Raw genomic sequence first — 24,146 nt, 5'->3', positions numbered from 1 at the left:
AGGATCATAATTCCTCACAGTAGGTTTATGTAAATATCCATACAGGTCAGCCTGTGTCCAGTTTGAGTGAAAGGAGGCGCGCGCGATCCCGCTGAGGTAAAGCAGCGGCAGCGCGAGGCAAAGCGCAAAGGCGCCAGCTGTGTGATTGGTCCGCGCGCTATCGGCTTTTAAATGCATAAACTATAAACCTATCTATTATAAACCTATCCTTTAGGAATAAATCTGCTCTGCTAGTGAAATGCTAAGAGCAAAAGTGACGCTCGCAGCCCGGCTTAAAAAAAAAAAAAAGTTTTTTTTTTTTTTTTTTTTTTTAATTTTCCTAGAAACGTAACCAAGCAACGCTTAGCCTGGCGGCGGGCAGGGCTAGTAAAGCATGGCGGGCCGCCAGGCTTATAATATACTGGGGGAAATCCTGAACTAGGTGTTTCACAACATGAGCTGGTCATTTATTTTCAGTGGGGTTAAGGAAGGTTGTGCACTTCTTACTAACAGCAGGTTGCAGCCAATCATGTCAGCAGTTTGGAATGTGAGGTCAGACGGGGAAGTGTTCCATCAATGTTATCCAGCATGTAAAGAATAACAGGTGATTTGATTTAGACCCATGCCTGTACTGAATTTTAAAATAGAAGTTTTGGAAATGGAAATGAACTTATAGAAGTTTACACCTATTGTAAACTTCTAAAAAAATTGTTATAAAAAAGATCATTTTTATTAAAATTCACACAACAGAGAAATTGCTCATTTAAAAATGGACCTGTAGAACTTCTGTTGCTACTTCAACACACACAACTGATGAGATCAAAACTGAGGATGGAAAAATTACAGAAAAAAATCAATAACTAAAATATTCACATTAGTTTGTCCCACTGTAACTTGGTGTGGACAATCATACATGTTTTGTTTGATGTCAGGTGTGTGTACCTGGGTACTTTTTGCCAACTATAATATGTCCATGTTAATGTCTTCATAACCTTGTCTGAGCTTCAGGAATGTAAATCTCAATGCTGTCAGCGCTCTCTGTTGCTGAGTTCTGGCGTACAGACGCCGCCCTCTTGGCAGCCATCAGCCTCTTTCTCGCCTCCTGCCGCTGCTTCTCTGAGCTCTCCAGTGAACGGTCTCTGGCAAGTGGTGGGTGGTGGTGGGGGACCACCTTGTGTGGTTTTTTTGGCACAGGAGGTGGAAGTCGCCTCTCCTGGTAGAGGAAATCAGAAGTGGGTAAGAAAGTAAGGAAGTAGGAATTTCTGGATAATTACATATATCAAGCTATAATGCAGTTTTATTTTTTGTGTATGTTTGACTGTAATTATAAACATCAGCTCTCCAGATTCCTTTTTACAACTGAGTGATTGCTGACCTTGTCCATCAGTTCCTTGCTGTTTTGATCTCACATACACTTTTTAAGCTTTTACTTTCAAGCTCACTAAGACAAGAGCTAGAAGGAACCACTTTCAGACAAACCAAAAGGATATTCATGCATTTACATAGTCCTTTATGTTATTACAAAATAATAAAACTTGACCAAACATAATAAAGTTCAGTGTTTGGAACAATTAAAATGTTTATTTTCTTTAACTGTAACATCCATTTTTTTAAACCAAAATCTCTAAAAAATTTTAGTTTTTGTCCTGTAGTCAATTTTAATGCTTATGGTTTAAGTATATTTTCTGCTTTCTATTTTGACATGTTTTGAAATACTGTACTTTACACTGAAGATATCTTAGAAGTATAACACTATCAGTGACATACTCATCTGTTCATTTATCTTGCCATTTGCAGAAGCAAGACACAAAACATAAAGCCACACATGAAAGATGGCTGCGGGTGGCAGAAGGAAGCATGAAGAGGTGGATGAAAAGACAGACATGATGGATCCATGGAGGCCCAGATTGGTCAAGGCCCTGTGGTGTTTTTGGTTATTCTGGTTGATGTGTGGCTGTTTGCAAGAGCCTTCACTGTTAACATACAAAAGAAGGAAAACAATTAAGAAGCAGACAGCAATGAGAGCAAATGATATGTCAGAGAAGACAGTGCTGAGAAAAAACAAAAAGATAAACTTATACAGCAGATATACTAAGTAAAGAATATCTGTGCATTGCATGGACACAAAACCATGCATGAGTCAAATTATCTGTTATTCCTGTAATAAAATATCAAAACATCCACCATGTGAATTTTGTTAGTCTGTTTGACAAAGTGATGCACACTGATTTATATACTTGGTTACTCAAAAGCATTATATCCATGGAACAAGGAAAACTTATATGTAGCAGGTTTGTAAAGTTTTTCGGAATGCAAATGTCACAGAAATGACATTTGCAGCTGCTGAAAACAGAAGTTTCATTACGTAGGGTTGAAGGGAAGTCGACATCCTGAAAAAGGGCTGGACATCAGATTGAGGTCCCCTCAACAGACTGAATTTAAACCTCAAAACAACTCAGGGGTCACTGAGCAAGGTGCCCAGTACACACTAGACAGGTCATCCGTTTTCTGAAAAAGGAACATTTCCAACCTCATTTTACACTGAGATAGAAGCTTAGACAATTGAAACAAGTTAGGGAATGAGAGCATTTATTTTAGCTTAGCTACATTCAAGTACAACTGATGTGAGCAAAATAAACTGCAAGAATTAAACAGATGTTCATTATCTAGCTTGCACATGCAACAAAATGATAAAAATGTTAATTGGAGTTTGATGTTATAATCCATATTTTTATACATTTTTTCATTTGAAAAACAATTTAAATAAAGAAAAATAGTTCATCTTAAACTATGGTCTTAGTTCAGAATACTTAGGTGTTGAACTCAGCAACATACTCAGCACTGTTGCTGATTTGTAAGCACTGCTGCCAACATTTAATAGTTTAAGTTGTTTTAAAAGCCATCATTGTGCTCTGTTAGTCCCAGTCAAACCAGCAATTCCCATTTTTCCAGCACAAGAATTTCCTTCTTTTTCTGCAAACTCGCTAGAATGAAGCTTCTTTTTTGGTCAGTTCTAAAACTCAAAGCTATCTAAAACAGTTTGACCAGAAAGTCTATAACAAAAACGACTTAAGAGTAAATGAGCAAGTTTGACCAGAAAAGTCAGCTGTTGGCCCACAGTAGAACAGCTGACGTGCAGTCATGTCATTGCGGGACATTTGTTTTCGCACACATCCTTCAAGGTCAACAAGGGTGTGTTCACACTGCAGCCTAAAGTGACCCAAATCCAATTTTTATTTTTTACGTAATGCAACCTGTATCCGATCTTTTCATGGCAATGTGAACAGCACAGGTCGGATTCTTTTTCCAATGTGACCCATATCCGATTCAAATGCGACCTAAAGTTCAGGTCGCCTTCATCTGACCTGAACGTCACCATTTCTCAACAAATCTCACTATTCTGCGTCCTGATACGCCCAAGCGGTAAGAAAAACAACAACCATGACGGATTATATGAGGATTAAGATGTTAATAATATGCTTCTCCGGTTGGACAACAACTTCAAATATGTAAGCTAAGCTCCACCGTTAGCCTCCATGTTTACTTCCGCAAACACTGAGCACTTCTTCTTTTTATACTCCTGACTACCAGTAGTTCATTTTTGTCCTCTGTAGAGGACATTTCTAAACTTGAATATCTCCCACCCACTACATTCTGCTGAATTAATTCCTTTTGGTATCTAGAGCGGACATTTAGGGCTTTTCAATGATGCAACATGTGAAGGGGTGGAACTTTTGTTCCTTTCTTTTTTTCATTCATAAAAATGACGTTCATCGGTACAAGCACATTTTATGGGAAAAGAAAAAGTAAGTGCATAAAACTTTTTATTGTGCAAATTTGGTTTAAAGTTTTGTTGGAATATTATAAATAAGTCTGTTAACATATTAAAACATTCTATGAATTATTTTGACTGTACTTTATCGTAGTATTTAAAAGTTGAAAAATTGTCCTCTGTAGTGGACATTTGTAATTATTTTCTGTTTTTCCTGTATCCATCCATCCATCCATCCATCCACCGACTCATTCATCCACCCACTCATTATTTATCCATCCACCCATCTATCCATCCATCCTCCCACCATCCATCCATCCATCCATCCATCTTCTATACACCCTTGTCCCCTTGTGGGGTCGGGAAGGTTGCTATTCCCTATCTCCAGCTAACGTTCCGGGCGAGAGGTGGGGTCACCCTGAACAGGTCATCAATCTGTCGCAGGGCAACACAGAGACAAACAACCATGCACACACACACTCACACCTAGGGAGAATTTAGAGAGGCTAATTAACCTGACAGTCATGTTTTTGGACTGTGGAAGGAAGCCGGAGAACCCAGAGAGAACCCACCATGCACAGGGAGAACATGAAAACTCCATGCAGAAAGACCCCTGAACCTTCTTGCTAAGCAACAGTGCTTAGTTTTGTCAATGTGAAATTCATTCTTATCTTGATGTTTGGATATTTTCTTTGGGACAAACTGGTTGCCATCAAGGTTCAATTTCAAATGTATGGGGTTCCGATGTCCACTGTAGTGGACACATCATATTTCAAAAATAAAAACTTTTTTTCCCAAAAAAATGTTTTCAGTATTCTAATTACCTTACAAAGATTGTGGAATAATAAAAAAAAGGTGAATGGACAATATTTTTTTTCCTGGTAGTCAGGTTAAGGAGGTTGGCAGAACACTGAGAATGCTGACGCTATTGCGCCCTCTACTGCGCATGCAGGACACTTTCAGGTAGTTTGCCACTGCAGAACACATACAGGTCGTATTTACTGGCAGTGTGAACAGCCCCGGCAAAAAAATCGGAATTGGGTGACTTCAGGCTGCACCCCAATACACATCAAGCAGAGCTCCTGTAAAGCTCCTGCTGCTGCAGTGTATGTTGTGGTTTGTTGCCATATATGTGGATTACAACAGTAATCATGGCAGAGACTAAACACACTCAAAAAATTCTGACCCATCACACAACAGTTTCACAGGCACAGAGATTCAGAAAGTTTGTCAGCGGTGTTGTGACAAAAAAAGGCGGACATCATTATGTTGAGAAGAAAATGATACTATTTTTGTTATGCAATTGCAACAGTGAGAACTTATTTTGGTACGTCGGCACAATGATGCTGGGTCCTATAAGCAATGCTACTCAGCAGCATGGACTACATACTGTATGTCCAAACACACTTCCTAACCCTAACCCTTTTCACTTTTCTAAGGGGTGTACCAATTTATCAGCCGGCTTATTTATCAGTTTAAACTGATTTAAAGAACTAAAACTGTGTGAAAGGCAAATATCCACACATTGAAACCAACTGAAATGCAAAGCAAATCTCTCAAAAATAGCACTAATGACAATGCATCCAGTCAATTAGGCCAGCAAAATATTAGCATCACATACATTCAGCATTGTCTTTGCACCTGATATCTTCTTCATGCTACAGTATTACAGAAGGAGACCTAAAGCATTTGGTCCACACCTAAAATTCTACAATCAAAAGTTACATCTAATGCTTTCATAACTTGTCACTAAGTTAGGTCAAGATAATAGAAGAAATTCTAAACCTGATATTAATGTCATTTTAACATAGACATACAGCCAGACAAGTACTATGTTGAAACATCAAGGTTAAGTCACAGTTTCTCTCTCTTTCTTTAGACGTTTGCATTTAAAGATGTGTCAATAATTATGGGTCTTAATGAAACCTGGCATTTCTAAAAATTCAGGATCAATAGGAAAAAAAACAAACGGAGATACAAAAATTTATTTAAACTGGAAAAGCATCCAGTTTTCACCATAATAAATGTTTGAATAAAAGGAAATATGTTATTCTAGTGTATATTACATTTCTGAATAGGTGAATAACCTTAACACTTTGTGATATTCAATTTTAAATATCATGTTCATGCAAATGCCTATAATAGGTAGAGCAAAACAACAAAGGAAGGTATGTCATTTTTCCATCATCTAAGGAATGAGAGTACCTTTCTATCGGGAGGGTCCAGCGGTCTCCAGTTGTTGGCCCTGAGCTGGTGAAGCTCATCAAACTTAAGGCTGATGTTTTCAATAGACAGCTGAAGCATATCCCAAAAGCCAGCCAGGTCTGAGGCCACAGGACGAGGATGGATGCTGAGGTTCTGTAATGGTGCAAAAAAAAAGTAAAAAAGAAGAAAAAAAATAAATAAACAGAACTAATCTAAGGGAAATGCTTATTAATTTTTAATTGGCTCCAAGTGCAAGCATGGTCAAACTGAGAAGTATATCACATTATTGGTTATACTTGTTATTTTTATAACAACTATGGACAACCCAAATGATAATTGCAAAAGGCTATATATAATGTAAAAGAACAAAATTATAAGAGTAACTCACAACTGGAATCTTTTTTTGAAAAGTAGATTGAATTAAAATAAGAATAGTTAATTGAACCGAACTGAACCCTATTATACACACAAAACTAGCAGAGTGATATTTCCATGAGACTATTAATAATTTTATTAGCTGTTGTTATTAGCTTATTACATAACAATCGAAGATAAAAGTTACATCAAATGCATAATCAATACCTTCTAAATAACTATGTACACAAAAGCTACAACTGAATGCATTTTCTTCAAAGAAAAGTTGGAATTCAGAGCACTTGTAAAGAGTCCAGTAGGCCTGAAGATTCAAGTTTTCCAGTAAAGTTATTGATAATGATTTTTGCACTCACCAGGTTCTCTTCACATAACTCCCTGAACTGCTGAAACTTCTGGGAGATCAGAAGCTGAGCACTTCCAACAGCAGTTCTCATCTTTTCCAGGACTGAGAATACAAACACAAGTTATGCTAAAATAAACTGTAGGATAAACACAAGGCTTGAATGTGTTTTTATCTTTGAAAATGATACAAAAATTGATATAAAACGTTTATACACCTTGCTTGAAATGCCAGTTTTTTGAAGTAAAACACCAAGTCAAAAACGATACCTTGTGACACCTTCCTGCAGGAGGCGTTGGCTGAGATAATGCTGCCATCAACTAATTGTCCTCCCTCTTCTGTTATTAACTTTTTACTTTTCTAAGCATCAAAATTAATCCTACATCAGTTCATCTGTTTCTTTATCCTTTTCTGTCTTCTCAAACTCCCAAAGATCCCCAAAGAGACTGCAAATAGCTGAAATTATTCTCTTTTTACTATTTTGGACATTGACTTGATGGACAAATAAGTCAGATTTTAGCAAATAATTTGGGGTTAGGTTCCACAGAAAAATCTATGAATCTACAATTATTTAACCACCATTAGGTGGGGGAGGGGGATCTAATGCATAGAGAGGACAGACACTAGCAAGTCATGCTGGTGGATGCTGTCTGACTCCCACCAAGCAAGACTGAATTCTGCAATTTCATCCAAAGACAGACACGTCTCAGTGGAAGACGCTGAGAGCTATGCAGAGTCGGTGGGAGCCAAACACTACCACACATCAGCCAAGCTAAATAAAGGCATAGAGGAGCTGTTCCTGGATCTGTGTTTCACCAGAGCATTATTTTAGGGTTTATTAGTTTGTTTTCTGGTTGAATTGTACAGGATGCGTATCACAGTCAAGGTGGAAAAAGCTTTAAAATTATTTGTAAGTGTTTTACATTGCAAAATTTATTGGAGGGCTGTGTAGACTTTTTGTCTATTGCCTATAAACTGTACATGCATTGTTGCATTTTTTCCACTCATCAACAAGATTGTCATGTTCCACTAAATGTTTCATTAATCCACTAATGGTCCACTATTATAGTTTCTTGAACAAGCTAGGATAGGTCTGTGGACTATGCAAAACATGTTCATTACATTTATAACACAAAATTATTCTCAGATATTGAGATTTCACCCATCAGTTCTGTTGGTTTTGAGCTCATTAAGGAATACGCTGTTTTAGCGCTATGTCACAATTATACAAATGAGCTGCTGTTGGCCTTGGTGTAGTGTATCCTTACTTTTGGAGGATGGAGTTTACGCAGCCTTTAAAACGGCCACAAATACAATTTGAAGTTATATCACGATACGATCTGCAAACAAATGTTCTTTGACAACACAATCTAAACTAGACAAAGGCTATAAATTCTTCACCGAACGATACCCGTTTGACTATGAAGGAACGTGTTTTTGTTGTTAGCTAGCTAACATTATGTGACCTTTCTGTTTTGGAAATAGAACGTTGTTAGCCTCTAATCTTGATTGGATTCTTATAGTATAGGATGGGGTTGCCACCCATCATGTAAAATACGGAATCATTTGTTGTATGGCAGTTTATTTCCAGGCTGCCACCCACTACCCCTAGACTTCATTTTAATTAATGCGTCTGAAGGGTTTAAAATGGTTTCTGGAGTCGTGTCCCCCCAGTTTCTTGTTGTGGTCATCTGAGCTGGGCCATAACTATACATATATATGCAGACATAGACAAATGTATGGTATGAGGTGCTGTGGTGCGGTAAGACGGTACCATTGCCTCTGTCATGCACCAGTTTGCTGCAGATCTGGCAACGGCCAACGACAAAGGTCAGAAATTTATATATTTTTAAACTTTGTGATCTTAGACCAGGGTGTCAAACTCCAGTCCTCAAGGGCCGCTGTCCTGCAGTTTTTAGATGTGCCACAGGTACAAAGCACTGGAATGAAATGGCTTAACCCTTGTGCGTGCGAGGACTGGGACAAATGTAGAGGACGGTGGCAAATGATACAAGTTTTACGTGTGTGGGGTCGGTTGGCCCCCATTTCTGAACACAAGGGTTAATCATCATTCATCAGCCATCCTGATGCACCACACCTGTGTACTGGATGGGTCCAGTGTATCCTTCATGACCCACCATATCCTATGATTCATTGAGGGTCCAAATTAGGTGTTTGGGAAAAGCAGCAATGGTGGTGAAGAGCAGCAAATTATTTTTGCTCTAAGTGACACAACATTAAATTTTATAATGTTTTTAGTTGAGAATGTAGCTTTGTAAATCTCAGATATCTGCTTGGTGTTTCAATACTCCACCTAACTGCAATATTGCTCTGACAGTATTTTCGGAGATGTCTGCTCCCGCTGCATTAACAACCAGCTCCCCTCGCCAGCTGTCACCTGGCTGGGTGATCCAGATAGATTCGGTTTACATGGAGAGAACGCCTGACTCCTGGCACATTGTTTTCAAACTTCCAATAGCTTTCTCCAATGAGTGGAACGGCAACATTGTTCAGTCAGGTAATGTTTAGCAGCATAAAGTTTGTTTATCCTAAGTATTTAATTTATTTCTTAGCAAATCAGTTTGATTGATTAAAGTGAAGCATTTAAACATAATAGCTTCATTTAACCGCAATGTTAAATAGCGTCTATTCTTTATTTTCTCTATGACTGGACCTGTCCAAATTCACAGCTTTTCTCTTCCAGTCATCAAATATTTGTGGCCTTTGAAGGACCCGTCCTGCGTAGACCAGGTCCTTTGACGCAAAGACATTCATACGCTTTGAAGGATGCAGACCCTGAATTCGGACACACTGACTGTGAGTAACATAAAGTGAGACACAGGACTAGCAGAGACTATTGTTTAGTGTTAGCTTGTGCTAAATGACAAATCAGATTTCTGCCAAACAACAACACAAAACACGCAACAGATCATTATGTACTTACATTGCCATCTGCATATTTGTGAGAAAGTAGAAACGGATTCTTCCTTCCTTTTGGCAAATTCTGTCATGAACTGTTTGTAGTTTTCAGAGGATTTCTGCTTAAAATGATCTGTACAAACTACAACTTACTTTGGCAATATTGCAAGGATATTATGAAGCCACACAGCTCTGTTCTCCATGACTGGGAGAACATGCATGAACACTGTTGTGTTCTGTTTTCTGTGTACTTGTTTTTGAGGTTTTCTACGTTTAGTCCTGTCCCTGTCCTGCCTTCCCTGTTTGCTTCCCAGGTGTGTCTTATTCCGATTACCCTCCCTGTGTATTTAAGTCCACCTGTTATCTTTGTCTCTTGTCGGATCCTTGTCTAACGTCGAGTGTTCTGTCGTCTGTCTGTTTCCCTGAGCTGTCACTGTTGGACTTTGTTTTGGAGTATTCACCATTAAATCATCGTTCATCTATGTCTGCCTGGGCCTACCTGTGTCTGTCTCCTCAGCAACACCCTCAAACTATGACAAACACATCCTCAAGCTCTGTGTTACAGTTGACAACAAAACACTTTGCTTTTCAAGCAGTCATTGTGCAGGGGAAAAACCAGCAGAACAAACTTGTAATGAAATGGGTGGAGGTCCACTTGGGGCTGGTTTGTAAAAAGTTGTGATGCAACAATTTAGAAGTTTTTGAAACACACTGTCTTGCAAACACCAGCAGTACATTTACTTATTCTAAAAAGCAGCTGGGTATTTGGTGTCTTTTGCTCTTGGAATATTTGTAAAAGCCATAAATACCCAAGTGGAAGGACAGAAAGATACAAAATGGGAATTTTCCATAATTGTGGACCTTTTATATTTCTTATGGTTGAGACCCTTTGTATGAACTTTGCAATAAAAAACAGAATTTTATACTATTCAAAATTAATATTTAAAATGTGTGTTGGACTATTTCTCCTGAAATGTTTGCTAAAAGGCTGAACAATGAACAAACACATATAAACCTACTATCTTCAGGCAACTCATTCTCCCGCTGGTCGAGCTCCATCTGCCGACACCATCCCTCCATGCGGTCGGTCTCAGCTTGAAGAAGCTTCAGGAACCAGCGTCCATCTCTCTGACAGACCGACCGTTGTACCACCTTACATCACAATATTCAGATTTGTACATACTGTCAAAATAGTGTACATGAAATATTCATTAAAACTACACCAAATACCTGAATGAAGCTGAAAGTAACTGCTGGTTTATCTCTCACTAATGGGGCAAGGTTAACATTTTCAGCTGCTGATAAATAAATATCTTAATATAAGGTTATTCAGAAGGAAATGTGAACATTCATTCTTCTAAAGCTAACATTTTCTGCTAACATTTTCCATACGTGCACAGCAATAACACGATCTAAAGAAGATGAAATCTTTAAATTAAATGTAATATTTGTGTGTTCTAAATATTAAAATGCATATAGGGTAAGTGTGTTATGAGGAATGCATTTTCTTAGAAATTATACATGCAAGTTATTTCAAAAGATAAAATATAGTGTAGATTCAGTAATATATTTCAAATGTCAGAAATTTAGCATCTGACATTGAACATTACATGTTCAGATAACATGACAACGTTCATATAATAATGCGTCAAACTGCACATTTGACAAGGTTTATTATTATATTATGACCCACACAATCATGGGGAAGGGAAGCCTGCAGACTTGACAGTTGTCCAGCAAACAGGCCAGCATTTCACTCACTGAGGTGAAGCACACACCAACACTGGCTGACAGGAAGTTTTCCCTTCATGGGTTCATGGAGAGCACACAAAGACAGTCATCAGTAAAATGCTTTCATTACCTTGTTTATACCCAAGCTGTTTTCGCAAGTCTCTTTAATAATTATTGCGTTCTTTTCTTAGTCTGTCTGAGGAACATCATAAGCTAGGTCAGGGTGAAAAATATAGTTTAGAGCAGGGGTGAGGCAGACACCCTGCTTAGACTAGACTTAAACTTTCCTTTCTGATAAAACGTAGTCAGACTGGCTTAGGCTGCATCTTTCCTCTCTTTGCTACGTACTCTTACTTCTCTCCAATTTTGCTTTTTTTCCTGTTATTTCAGATTTAATTTTTTGCTCTCTGTATTTTTTCTCTGAAGCCAGTGTACATCGAGTCTGGTTTCTGTTAAGCCGGCTGGAGGCTCGGGAGGAGCACTGGGAGGGGTCGTCAGCGGAGCTTCTGCTGCCAATAACTTAATGATTTCCTTGTATGGATGATACACTTGTCCCTGTCTTTCAGTGTTAAATCCCATCTCTCTCCTCGACTTGATCATTGACTGAGCTTTGACTCTATGTGCTCTTTCATCCTACAGACTTGAAAACTGTCTGACTGATATCAGATATATAGATATCATAACAGCAGTAATAATATTGGATATCAGTTCCAACCCAAATGTTCATATCGGTGCATCCTTATTTTTCTATATATATATATATATTTTGTGAAGGACTTTGGTCATCGATATCGAGGATGTGTAAAAAATGATTGTAATAATTGATATGCATTAAAAACAAACCAAATTGAGTAAAACAAGTCCACATACCTCCAGAATAACAGAGCTGTTGAAGTCTGCATCAAGTGGGTCATCAGTAACAGTATCTATCCAGGGATCAGGAGGGGGGAGGATGGACGGGTCAAAACCAACATCATCATAATCATCTGAAGCGCAGGCATGGTAATGGTTCCCTGAGCCTTGAATGCTGACGGTGGAGGTGGCTGCATCGCGGGAATACTTCCGAGACATGCCAGAGGAGGCCAGACGTCCTCTGTGAGGGTGTGGAGAGTCTAGAGGAGTGTCTAGGAGGTCTGGCAGGTCTAGATCTGCCTGGATTGGGAAATAAAGAGGATCCAAGAACTAGCTTAGTATTTAGTTGTATGAAATTTATGCTTAGTTTTGTAAATAGCCTACATTAATACAGTATATTTCCAAATGATTTGTCATTCCCTCATGTCTTCTGTAAAGACCAACTTGATATTCTGTATTTTAGCCAAAAAAAAAGGCATTGCAAAAGAAGTCAGATTTATTCCTCTACCTGAGTCTGGAAAATGTGGGCTGAATCCAAAATTTAACACATACATGTAGAAATTTGATAATTGTTCTGCAAAAAGATCTCCAAAGAGCAAGATATCACAGGTGTATAGATATATAGATTTTCACAGTGAAAGATCAGTAACAGAACCAGCCATATGTGCTGCTATTTCTCCGTTTATCTGTCCTATGACCCACTCAGAACTCTGGCCAGCTCCAGGACTCTGTTTATTAATAATTAATTCATAAAGTATAGTCATTCATCAATTCCGATGTGTAGAGCAGAGCGCTTTGTTTACGAAGAAGGAAAACAGCTCTGTTGGATAAGATTTGGAACAGCATAGAGAACTTGACCCAATCCAAATTATTAATCAGAGCTTGTCAACGCAAGCTTGCTGCTTACCTGTACAGCTGCTGTCACACTGTTGGAGCGCTGAAGCCTTCGATATCTAGACATCCAAGACACCAAACCATCAATATCTACTGTCAAGACACAACTCAGTCAACACTTTTACATTTTGCAATGTCTTTCTACATATACTTAATACAAATCAGTAAATTTGTAATTTAGTGCCCATGCGCCAACATGTATACAGCCTGTTGTGGATACTCATGTATTTGCTTTTTTAATTGTTTTGGATTGATTATTTTGCAACAATTCATTTGTGCACGTTACAAGAAGCTCATTTCCAGTACTCTTAAGAGTCATAATCTTTTTCTTCGCTGTAGAGATACTTGTTTTTTACTCTGGTAAGCATAATAACTTGGCCAAATTGTTTACACCAGGGATCAGCTCATTGTGTTGTGATGTCTCTCTCCACTTTACGTGAAGGGATCCGTCATTTACTAATTGCTTTTTGTTCCAAGTTGCACCGGAAGGGGCGGGACCAGGATCTGCTAGGGCCCAGTGCATCTTGGCTATATAAGCAGCCTGCTCCAGTGAATCAAGAGTGGGAGAGGAGAGAGAAGGAACTGGGTGAGCGGAGTTGAAGCTGGCTTGGAGTTGAGTTGTCTTCTCCATCCAGCTCTGCTCTCCAGACTGGCACTTCCCCGACTTGCCTACCCGCCCCGACTTTGTTTGGTTTTGTTTTGCTTTGTGTGATGATCTGTGTTTTCTGTGTAGTTATTTTTGAGGTTTTTCTGTGTTTAGTTCTGTTTCCCCTGTGATTTTCTGTCTTCCCTGTTGATTTCTCCCAGCTGTGTCTAGTTCCCTGATTACCTTTCCTGTGTATTTAACCCCCACCTGTCGTCTGTCCTTCGTCGGATCCTTGTCATTTGTTAGTCGTCAGATGTGAGTTGTCAGTTGTCACAGTCTGTCTAGTTAGTTAGACAGACTTCACAGTAGAAATGTGAAGTCCTGTGGTGGCTTCAGCTCCACAGTACTGAAGCCGCTCGGTTACAGTTATTTAAGTCGGTAGCTTCCAGTGTTAGCTTTAGCCTTAGCTCCTTGTGCTGCCTACTCATCCGGACTGTTGAGCTGTACATCTGTCATTAAATCTTCATCATCATCTTCATCCTTGGTTCTCTCTGTGTTCTCCCTCACGTCACTAAACCACAAAACATGACACTTTGCTTGGTTTGGCTTTTCTTTTCTTTTGCAGGACTCCCTTGCTCACACCACCAGCTTCTGGCGATGCCATCGGCCACATAGGGTCGCCTGCTTATTTGCTGCTGTTTTATTTTAGATTTGATGCTCAATAAAGATCATATTTATTGTTGAAGTCCGTGTCTCCTTGGTTTTTGTTACGGCTCAACAAGCCGGGTCGTAACAGTGCTGAAGTCGGATGACATGGTGTCCAGATCCACAGAAATCTCCAAAGAGGTCTGGAGAAGGACACATCAGGGTTGCAGAGGAGAAAACAAACAGTGGAGGAGCGGAATAAGGAAGAAACAGAGGCTTATGGAGAAGAGAAGTTATAAGTTGTTTCTCCCACCATTAGCATGGGCAAGTTAGATCGATGGCTAACAAGATGGATGAATTAGCATCGCTGTCCAGGAGCCAGAGGGAGTACAGTGAATGTAGCCTAATGTGTTTTACGGAGACATGGCTGCACCCATACCTGATGGAGACATTGGCATTCCTGATACCAATGTCTCCATAGAGGGTTACTGGACTGTTCAGCCCGACCGGAATTTCACCGAGAGAAGTAAACGGAAAGGAGTGGCCCACCACAGCCCGTGTCGCCCTACTCTCATGGGGTGGGATGGTTGCTGCAGTGATAAGACATTGTTTTATGGCAATGTTTTTTTGTTCAAAAAATAAAAGATTCATAGAGCAATTATTCATACATAGAGGTTGGTTAGAGTACCCCAAAATTATACTCCAATCAGAATAGCATATGTTCAACAGGTTTTTAATTAAGTAGAAATAGAAAGGAACCATAAATTACTTAAGCTACTCAAGTACTGAATAAATGATCATAATACCTGATTTAACATTTAAGTCACCAGACAGCCAAAAATATGAAGGTGCAAATTATTGTATTTTAAATAGTTTTACCAAAATATACAAATGAGGAGTTAGGTTTGGCTGATTCTAGTCCAAATTTACCATGGGGGCCAGAGTAGTCAGTATTTTGTCATGGTGACACTTAAAAAATGTTGCGTTTCGCCCTCATGGTGATCGAAGGAAGACCAGCCGTCGTTGAAAAGGTGAGCCACTTACTTTATTAAACTGGTATATATCCAGACCGCGAAACACAAACACTGCGAGAGCCGCTAGTCCGACTACGATCCAACAAGGAACAGAAGGCACAGATGACTTAAATACACAAAGAAACCTAATCAAGAACTCAAAACAGCTGTGGCACAACGGCCTGGTGGCGGGAAACAAAAACAACAAATGTCACCAGCACGCTTCATGATAAAAAAATGAAACACCAACAAAAAAAAAACTGCAATATTTCATCATTTGATATATTATGTGAGCCAAAGAGCTACTTGCATATTAGGTTACAGACCCATGATGTAGCAGATGGAAAGTGTGATCCTATCTAAATACAACAGCTAAAAGTGCAGCACTATAATTTTGAATTCATTGTTAAAGTAAAATTGTGAAGGTTAAAAAAATCCACCACTGAGTATTAACAAATTAGATTTACACTTTTGATCATTGTCTAGAACCGTCCCTGGACTGCAGGTCTGTATCTGGTGCATTTTTGATTAGCATGTTTTTTTTCCCCATTAACGGGAAGTCAGGTTATCCAAACTGGTAAACCACATTAATGGAATAATAGTGAAATAATACATCAAATGAACACTGAGCAATGTATTCAAAAAATATATCAACATTTCTAAAGAAAACACACAGAAAGCCCTAGCAAACTGTTTTAAAGTAGGAAATATTTATGTATGTACTGGTAATCTATTAGCATGAGTTCTTTAAATGATCATTTATATTATTTTAGCTGATACTATTATAGATTAAATAAAGTGTCATCCAAACTCAACATCCTAAGCAAATAATCAACCCAAAATATTCTACTAAAAGCACAATAAGAAACTTAATCATAGCAAAATGTTCTGTACCATATCAGCCTCAGGAGATGGTTGAGGGTTGAAAAGACGCTGATATCTGGTTCTTCTAGGTTCTGGCGGGTCTGCAGTGTTCCTCTACTGATGCATTCTGATATCATAAAGCACACTGCGCCACAATGGGCACATTCTTTAAAATGTCTGTATTCATCCTCACTAAGACGGTTCAGCCTAAGATGTATGTCTTCCTATTGTACTTTTGCAAGAGGTTTTGCTTCTAAGGGCATGGTGGAGTATTGGGTGGACATTTTAATAAGACCCAGGTTGATAGCAGCTCATCTTGGCTGCGTATTGTCCGTCTCTAGGTAACCATGGTAACAGCATTGAACCGTAGTGTTCTGGCGGGGTCGTGTAGATCCCACCACTACAATTTAGCTGACCTTAATATTTCCTGTGTTTTATTTTGGTCATTATTGTTACACTTAGTGCTGTTATGTGTGTGATAGGTATGTCTATCAGACAATTATTGAAATATGGACCAATACATGCCCCTTATCGGTTCAATATGGGACGCAACATTTAACAGCCAAATAAGACGATTCTGTATTTTATGGGACGGATGACAACCCTACATGGTCTGTGATATCATCCACTCCATTGTAGGTTGCTTCCTGACAAGACATTCAACTGCATTCATGATTATCTTGGGTGATTTTATTCATGTCGCCATGGACAAAACGCTGCCCAACTTCACCCAGTATGTGAACTGTCCCACCAGAGAAGAGAGAACTCTGGACCTGCTGTATGCTAACGTGAAGGATGCATACAGTTCCTCTCCCCTCCCTCCACTCAAAGTTTGATCATAACCTGGTGCCCTTCAGTCCTTGGTGAAGAGCCAGACTGCAACCACGAGGCTCGTGAGAATAGGGTCAAAGGAGGTCACTGAGACACTACAGGGATGTTTTGAGGCCACTGACTGTCAGGAACTCAAATATGGAGAACATTGGTGAGCTCACTGAGTGCATAACTGACTCCTTCTATGTTGACTCCATCATCCCTACTGAGACAGTTTATTGTTACCCAAATAAGCCCTGGGTAACAAAGGAAATCAAAACTATCCTGAATGAGAAGAAGAGGGCTTTCAGAGATGGCAACAGGGATGATGTGAGAGTAATTCAGAGGTGCTTGAAGGTGAAGATCAGAAGAGCTAAAGAGAAATATAAGAAGAAGCTGGAGAGGAAACTCCAGCAGGGAAACATGAGAGGTCTGGAGAGGGATGAGGATTATCACCAGGTTCAGATCAGCAGGCTGTGGAGCGGTTGAGGGCAACATTGACAGAGCCAATGAACTCGACCTGTTTTTCAACAGATTTGACACTGTGGCCCCTGCACCTCCTGCTCACACTCCCATCAATGCCACTGCTGCTGTCCACCCATGTGAGTTTCACCTTTACATCTCCTTCCCTCCTCTTGTGCTCAGTGACCATCCAGGGGGTCAGTGTGGTCATTGTGGAGAACTATAAATATCTGGGACTCCACATTGACAATAAACTGGACTTGGTCAAGAACACTGATGCTGTGTACAGGAAAGGCCAAAGTTGAGGTCCTTCAACATTTGCCGGACTTTGCTCAGGATGTTTTATGACTCTGTGGTTGCCAGTGCCATCCTGTATGCTGTGGTGTGCTGGTGCAGCAGGCTGAAGGTGGAGGACACTATCAGACTGAACAAACTGATCTGGAAGGCCAGTAACGTCGTTGGAGTGGAGCTGGACTCTCTGACAGTGGTGTCAAAAAGAAGGATCCTGTCCAACATTCAGGCCATCTTGGACAACGAGTCTCATCCTCTTCATGATGTGCTGGTTGGATACAGGAGCCCCTTCAGCCAGAGACTCATTTTACCAAAGTGCACCACAGTGTCATTTCTGCCTGCAGCCATTAGACTTTACAATGCCCAGCTCTGAGTAACTTAAACCTAATTTTCTTTGTACTTGTGTAGATTATTTATAAATCAACATATTTGCATGTGCATGATTGTTATTTATTTATTTATCTATATTCCGTCATATTGAATTCCTTACATCACTCTAGGTGTATATATTTTAAAAAGTTTCTCTCTTATGCTTATATTTGTACTGTTAATATTTAACACCTTGGATGAAGTAGCTTGTAAACTAATAAGCAATTTCACCTTGGGGATCAATAAGGTATATTCTATTCTATTCTATGAAAGAATAGAATCGAAATCAAAAAATATTTAAAAAATTTTTCACTGCAATAATCACCCTCACCCTCGATCATCCTCCACTTGTACCCCCACAGACGTGAACTTGGAAGGGTCTTCTGGATCTGGAATGTCTTCTGGTCCATCAACCTACAGGACACAAAGAACTCTAAACTACACAATTCTTCCATACTTCAGCATACCTTCCTCTAATGCACTTTGATTTTTCTGTTATGTGTAAAGTAAATTAACTACAAATCCTATACCTGGATGCCTATGGAGAGACATTTCCCCTTCCTGAGTGCTTCTTTTCTGTATTCATCCCGATGCTCTTCAACAACTTGCCCCCTGCTGAGGTGCGGGGAACTGGCAGTGCTGACTGTCATCGTGCTGTTACTGACATGTTGACTGGCAGGTCCATGCACCTAAGTAGAGACAGTTCCAGTCAGAGTTTACATGTAGTGTTTATGGGAAAGAAGGTCATAATCACTTTGAACTTTCATGGCAAGAGAACCTTGACCTCTCTTTATTTGTACTCATCAATAAGCTTCTGTCATAATTCTAGATCAAGGGTCTAAAACTTCTGTCCTCAGTGTTTTCTATATCTCTGTGCTTTAGCACACCTGGCTCCAATATTAGCTCATTAGCAGTTTTGACTTTTAACTCGTGTGTAGGACAAGGTACACAAATAAAAAGGACTGCCGTTTGAGACAGCTATGCACATCTGACAAATGTTTGGAATATTAGCATAGTTTATTTCAATCATTTGACTTCTTGACTTTTAAGCCTAGTTCACAAATTCTTAACAGGATTAAGGTTGTAATTTTTGAAAGGTGTTTTGATAAGTCTAATGTCAGCCTTCTCTGTCCATTACATACACATATACCATGTGTTTGGGATCACTAAACCCACTGGAACACTCAATTGTGTCAAAGTTTCACAGCAAAACCCAAACTGTCAGTCTCAAACATAAGTATTTTAGTTGGATTCTTCTGCAATGACCAAGACTCAAGTCTTTCTTAAATTGAGACTATGGAACACCTCAATCACTAAAGCAAGTTTAAATATCACTGCCTACATATGTAGGGCACTGGCAGACCCTACTCCATAGCAGGGACCGAAAAAGCAGATGCAAAGCTGAAAAAAGGCGAGTGAAAATGCTTGCAAGGCAGACTGAGTAGAGTGGAGCTGGGTCCATTAGAGCCAGTGGAAAAAGAGCATAAGTCACTGAAGAGTATAAGTTGCATCAGTCAAAAATACATCATGAAGGGAAAACAACATAAGTAAGATGTATTTATTTAGAAAAAAAATAGAAATTGTCACAAGAGTGACATGGTGTTCAGTTACCTGTTTTTCAACAAACTGACATAATCCATCAATCTTGGCTTGGAAGTTTCTGACACATTGATATCAGTGTTCTGAATCAGGGTAGTCAGGAACGGCTCTGCTCTGCACTTCCAGAGCAGAAACGCATGTAGTGTAAATCTATATTTACAGTACATTGTAGTGGAAAGGTCCACTTCCAAAGTCATTTTTATTAATGACTTTCATTGGCAAATACCAGGGCATGGAGACGCAACTCCTTCCTTCCCAGCGGCACGTTCAGCATCCAGCAGTGAACTCGTTCCTCCAGCTCTGCTCATCTTGCTGTCAGTGTTTAGCTTTTCTCGGTAAAGGTTCTTGGCTCATGCCCATTAATATGATTTAGCATTTAATATATCAGTTAATAATACATCATGAAGAGGCAAAACAAATACCACTATACTGATAAAAGTATTTGTTCACCTGCCTTGATTCACATATTGGTGGGTTGTAGGAGTTGTGTTCACTTATTCCTTTAGTTCTTTTCTGCAGTTTGTGTGATCCAGCTCATTTTTGCAGACCTACAGCTTGTTTCCGCTTCATCAGGTGGACTACTTAAGGACCTGGAAGTCAGTCGGTGCCTGAGTGCTAACGAGTAGTAGTAAAACTCCAGGCCCTCTGATTTCTAAGTGTCTCCTAATGTAGCTTCTCGCCTTTCTCGTGCAGGTTATTTCCTCGTGCAGGTTACCTGAACTGATCCCTGGATCTGGATGTCCCCTGGTTACATTTCCACTCCCATTCTTTTCAAAGACTCAACAGCTGTAAGTCAGTATAAGTCGCAGGACCAACCAGGCTGTGAATACACAGTATTCATAATCTCTCCAAACTCATTTCTTCTTTTTGCAAGTAGTACACATTTTCAAGACATTAAATTATGATACAAGTAGTTATGTCCAAAACTCTCAACTAAATAAATTGGCTGTGAAATCATTTTCACATCTTACTTTACAGTCATAACATACAATCACAAACCTGAGCGTTAGCAGCTTCTATGGCAGCTGTCAAGGCCTTCATGCTGTCAATACTCTCTGTTGAGTTGCTGAGCCCTGACTGGATTGTCATGTCTCCTCTGGGCCCTTCATCTTCCATATAGGCATCCTGGTTAGTTTAAGAACAAAAAGACAATTTCTGTCACTGACAAGTATTACCTTGGATATAGAATAGCATTCTGTTTTTACCAACAGCATATCAAAAGTGTACTGCTGTACACTATGCTGATTTGGACATATTTTGGTAGGAGAAGCGAATGCCTTGATTTGCAGGAGCAGATTTTTACTGTTAGAGATTTTTTGGTATTATCATTTTGTTATTACTTTAGTTCATATTCAGTCTAATGTTAATCAGTATTATTGTGATTTTTAGTTTAAAGTGTTCTCTTCCTTATGTGTGTATAAACTGACCTGGAGGTTACGACTGACTGTTTATCTTCATGTGAGACAGTCAAACTCTGTGGTACTCAGACCTTAAATTCTTCTTGTGTTATCTACCCTTTTCTTAGTTGATAGTTTGACCTAAAGCTGAACTGGGCTCAGACCGTAGATCAGTTATCACACCTGGAACTGAGTTGCTGGTTGTTTTGGTTACATGTTTTACGACCTCTGTTGTTTTTACTGACTGCCCCCTGTGACTGTTTTTCTTTGACAATAAAAGAAGGAGCTCACGTGAAAGCAGATCAGAACTCTCTGTCAGCAGCTCGGAGGAGATGTTGATGGAGACTTCTCCTTTTGCAAAAGCTTGACCATAAAATTCATATACGTTGTCTGTGGTTCTTTTATGTAGGTTCAAGAAAAATACCCATCATTTACCATGATGTATTCAGGTTTTCATGATCATGAAGGTTTAAAAGATTTTGCAATGGTATCTTTACTGGTTTCTTAAAAAAACAATAAGGTAGCTTTAGCTCATTTGACCAATAGGGACTTGAATCACATTACACAAGATCTTAGATCACTGCTCTGGTTCTGTTTGATAAGTGACTTTTTTTTCACATTTTGAAATTCTGATATTGTTCTGTAAAGAACCAAAAAGTAATTGGCCCAAAAATAATTTCTAAATCACTGGTCAGATTTGAACTGTGTAGATCCTTCAGGTCTTCAGGAATCTGCTTACTCAGAGTGGGAGGGAAGAGCAAAGGATACAAAGAAAAAAAAACAGGAAGTAATAAATAACAGCGCAAAAATCTAAAGAGACAACATAAATATATGTGGCAGATATTGGGTTGCTTGTTTTCATTTGTGAAAATGTTTTGTACCACAATACAAAGTGATGTTCTGTTGATGGTAAACAATACTCCACAACTCTCCCCACACTAAGACAAAGCAAGATGGAAGAAGGTGAATGTCTGAAATCAGTCTCTGTGTAGTGCATCACTACTGATGCGGTGCTCAGTACCTGTGCAGACTCTGTGCTGCTTTGGGCTGTGATAGAGATATATGGCTTGGAAGCTGTAGAGCAGGTGGAGGTTCGTGGTGGCACTGGTGGAGGGGTTTTCTTATAGGTAGTAATGCAAGACGATACTATAAAAAACAGAAGGTAGGACAGAACAAAAAGAGAAGAAATTAGTTATATAAATTGTATGATGTGACCAAAATCCACAAATTTTCTGCACCTTCCCAGGGAAGGTCATCTGACTGATATTATAATGCACTGATGTTCACATTTACTTTTTTTTATTTTTTTTTTTAACTTTATTTTAATTTATGTGTAGCACAATTCATTTTGCTAACCATCTTTATCTTTCAAACTCAACATGAGCTGAACTTCTCCTCTTGTACCTTATTTATGTTCATTTTAGTTTCTTTTAACTTATTTGCACTTCACCTCTCATCCAACAACATTATTATTATTATTATTATTATTATTATTATTATTATTATTATTATTATATAATTATATTATTATTATAGCATGAATAATATTCATGATTATTATTATTATAGCATGAATAATGAATATGTCCATTTCTAATCTCGTATTAGAAACATGACTTGGATGCCAAGTTCAAACTTGACGTCTAAGCCACAGCTCACTTCAACTATACAACATTTAGATGAAGTGAGTTGTGAGTGGCTACAATATGTTGTTGTTGAAGTGTGTTGCGCTTTTAATGCATTTTTTTGTTGCGTGTACACAGAGCTGCATGGGAAGCTGACATTGATCTGACACTGACATGCAGCTCATGGCTTTTGGCCAAGATGTGGATGAATGTGTCTGAAGTCAATAAATGGCAGATGCTCTCTTCACAAGGCCATGTTCCCTACAGAGAAGTCATTAAATCTAACAGAGAAAAAAACATTCCAGTGTTTTGCCTTTTGGGGTCTTTTTCTAATAAAATTCAACCTCATTGATTATGATGGAAAATAGTTCAGAAATTTAAAAAGTTCTTCAGACAGCTTGGGCCTCATGAATAACAAAGTGCACAACTTGCATAGTTGGGTTTCTATAAAGAGCCTCAGTGTTATGAGTTCAGTCTAGGTTATTGTTCAGGTGAACACCCATGTATTAGAAGAGTTCATTATCTCAGTGTCCACTCCCTGGATGTTCACCGGCGTCAATAAAGGGGGTGCGCCTACAGAAATCCACCATCAGTTCCTTGGTGATGATCAAGAGTTGGTTCTGCTGGCTCCAGTCCATTGTCTGTATTATGAGTCGTCCTCACCTGTGATGAGGCCGACTATGGCAGTCATCAGAGAGGTTTTGCAGATGGCAGTGTGGAGATTTGATGGAGAAGTCTGCAGTGTAGATGATGACGAGGAGTGGTGCCAGCACAGTTCCCTGTGGGAGCCCCATAATGCAGACACAGGGACACAGGTGTGGGAGGCCATTGAGGTAGTTCGGTATCCACTGGTGGTGGATACCCATGTGGTGGTCTACTCCTGACAGCTCCAGCTTGTCCTCAGAAGTCCTGGCTAGATGTTGTGCAATGGATGCACTAAAGACCTCACCAGGAAGCATAGATGATTGAGCATGAGCCTCTATTGATCCAGGGCTTGTAATTGGAGAAACACCATACCTGCCTGATGGGGACAATGTTGTCCACACAGAAGTCAATGCAGTCCATGATGCTGTTGATATTCTCCTCAACAGGAGGACAGAGCTCTTCCCACACAAAAGAGCTCTTTGCTCTTCCTACTGTGTGGAATCTAAAGAAGTTAGAGCTTCTGAGCTCCCCAGGGAGATGTCCTCCCCCTGGGGAGTCCGGTATCCACTGGTGGTGGGGGATGTCCTCTTACTGGGGAGTCCGATATCCACTGGTGGTGGGGGATGTCCTCCCACTGGGGAGTCCGGTATCCACTGGCTGCTAACTCAGGCCGCAGCAGAGTTAGCAGAGTTCACCTTATCATGTGAAAATTCCAGAGGAAGATAATGCAGCCTCATACAAACATCTAGCAGTTCGATGTCCTTACTTCATAG

At 39.5% G+C, this 24,146-nt stretch overlaps 1 protein-coding gene across 4 annotated transcripts in view; it reads right to left on the bottom strand.

Moving 5' to 3' along the window:
* Positions 1 to 694: 694 nt before the first annotated feature.
* Positions 695 to 24,146, bottom strand: part of LOC103129983 (disks large-associated protein 1-like) — a 138,039-nt gene continuing 114,587 nt past the window's right edge. For 3 of the 4 annotated variants that reach the window (XM_007541256.2, XM_016665581.1, XM_016665582.1), the window contains exons 8-16: positions 20,706 to 20,831; positions 18,638 to 18,796; positions 18,439 to 18,521; positions 13,081 to 13,126; positions 12,192 to 12,473; positions 10,610 to 10,742; positions 6,685 to 6,776; positions 5,957 to 6,109; positions 695 to 1,192 (exon numbers count right to left, since the gene is read on the bottom strand). In XM_007541256.2, the coding sequence (XP_007541318.1) occupies positions 965 to 1,192; positions 5,957 to 6,109; positions 6,685 to 6,776; positions 10,610 to 10,742; positions 12,192 to 12,473; positions 13,081 to 13,126; positions 18,439 to 18,521; positions 18,638 to 18,796; positions 20,706 to 20,831 (1,302 nt within the window). In that variant the 3' untranslated portion in view covers positions 695 to 964. Of the gene's footprint in view, positions 1,193 to 1,746; positions 1,953 to 5,956; positions 6,110 to 6,684; positions 6,777 to 10,609; positions 10,743 to 12,191; positions 12,474 to 13,080; positions 13,127 to 18,438; positions 18,522 to 18,637; positions 18,797 to 20,705; positions 20,832 to 24,146 lie in introns of all 4 variants that reach the window. The other variant, XR_001660154.1, reaches the window with a different exon arrangement.

This window comes from Poecilia formosa, unplaced genomic scaffold, assembly GCF_000485575.1.
Source record: "Poecilia formosa unplaced genomic scaffold, Poecilia_formosa-5.1.2 Scaffold595, whole genome shotgun sequence".
NCBI lineage: Eukaryota > Metazoa > Chordata > Actinopteri > Cyprinodontiformes > Poeciliidae > Poecilia > Poecilia formosa.
Note: the sequence above shows the minus strand (reverse complement) of the source record. Positions and strands in the feature narration are given on the sequence as shown.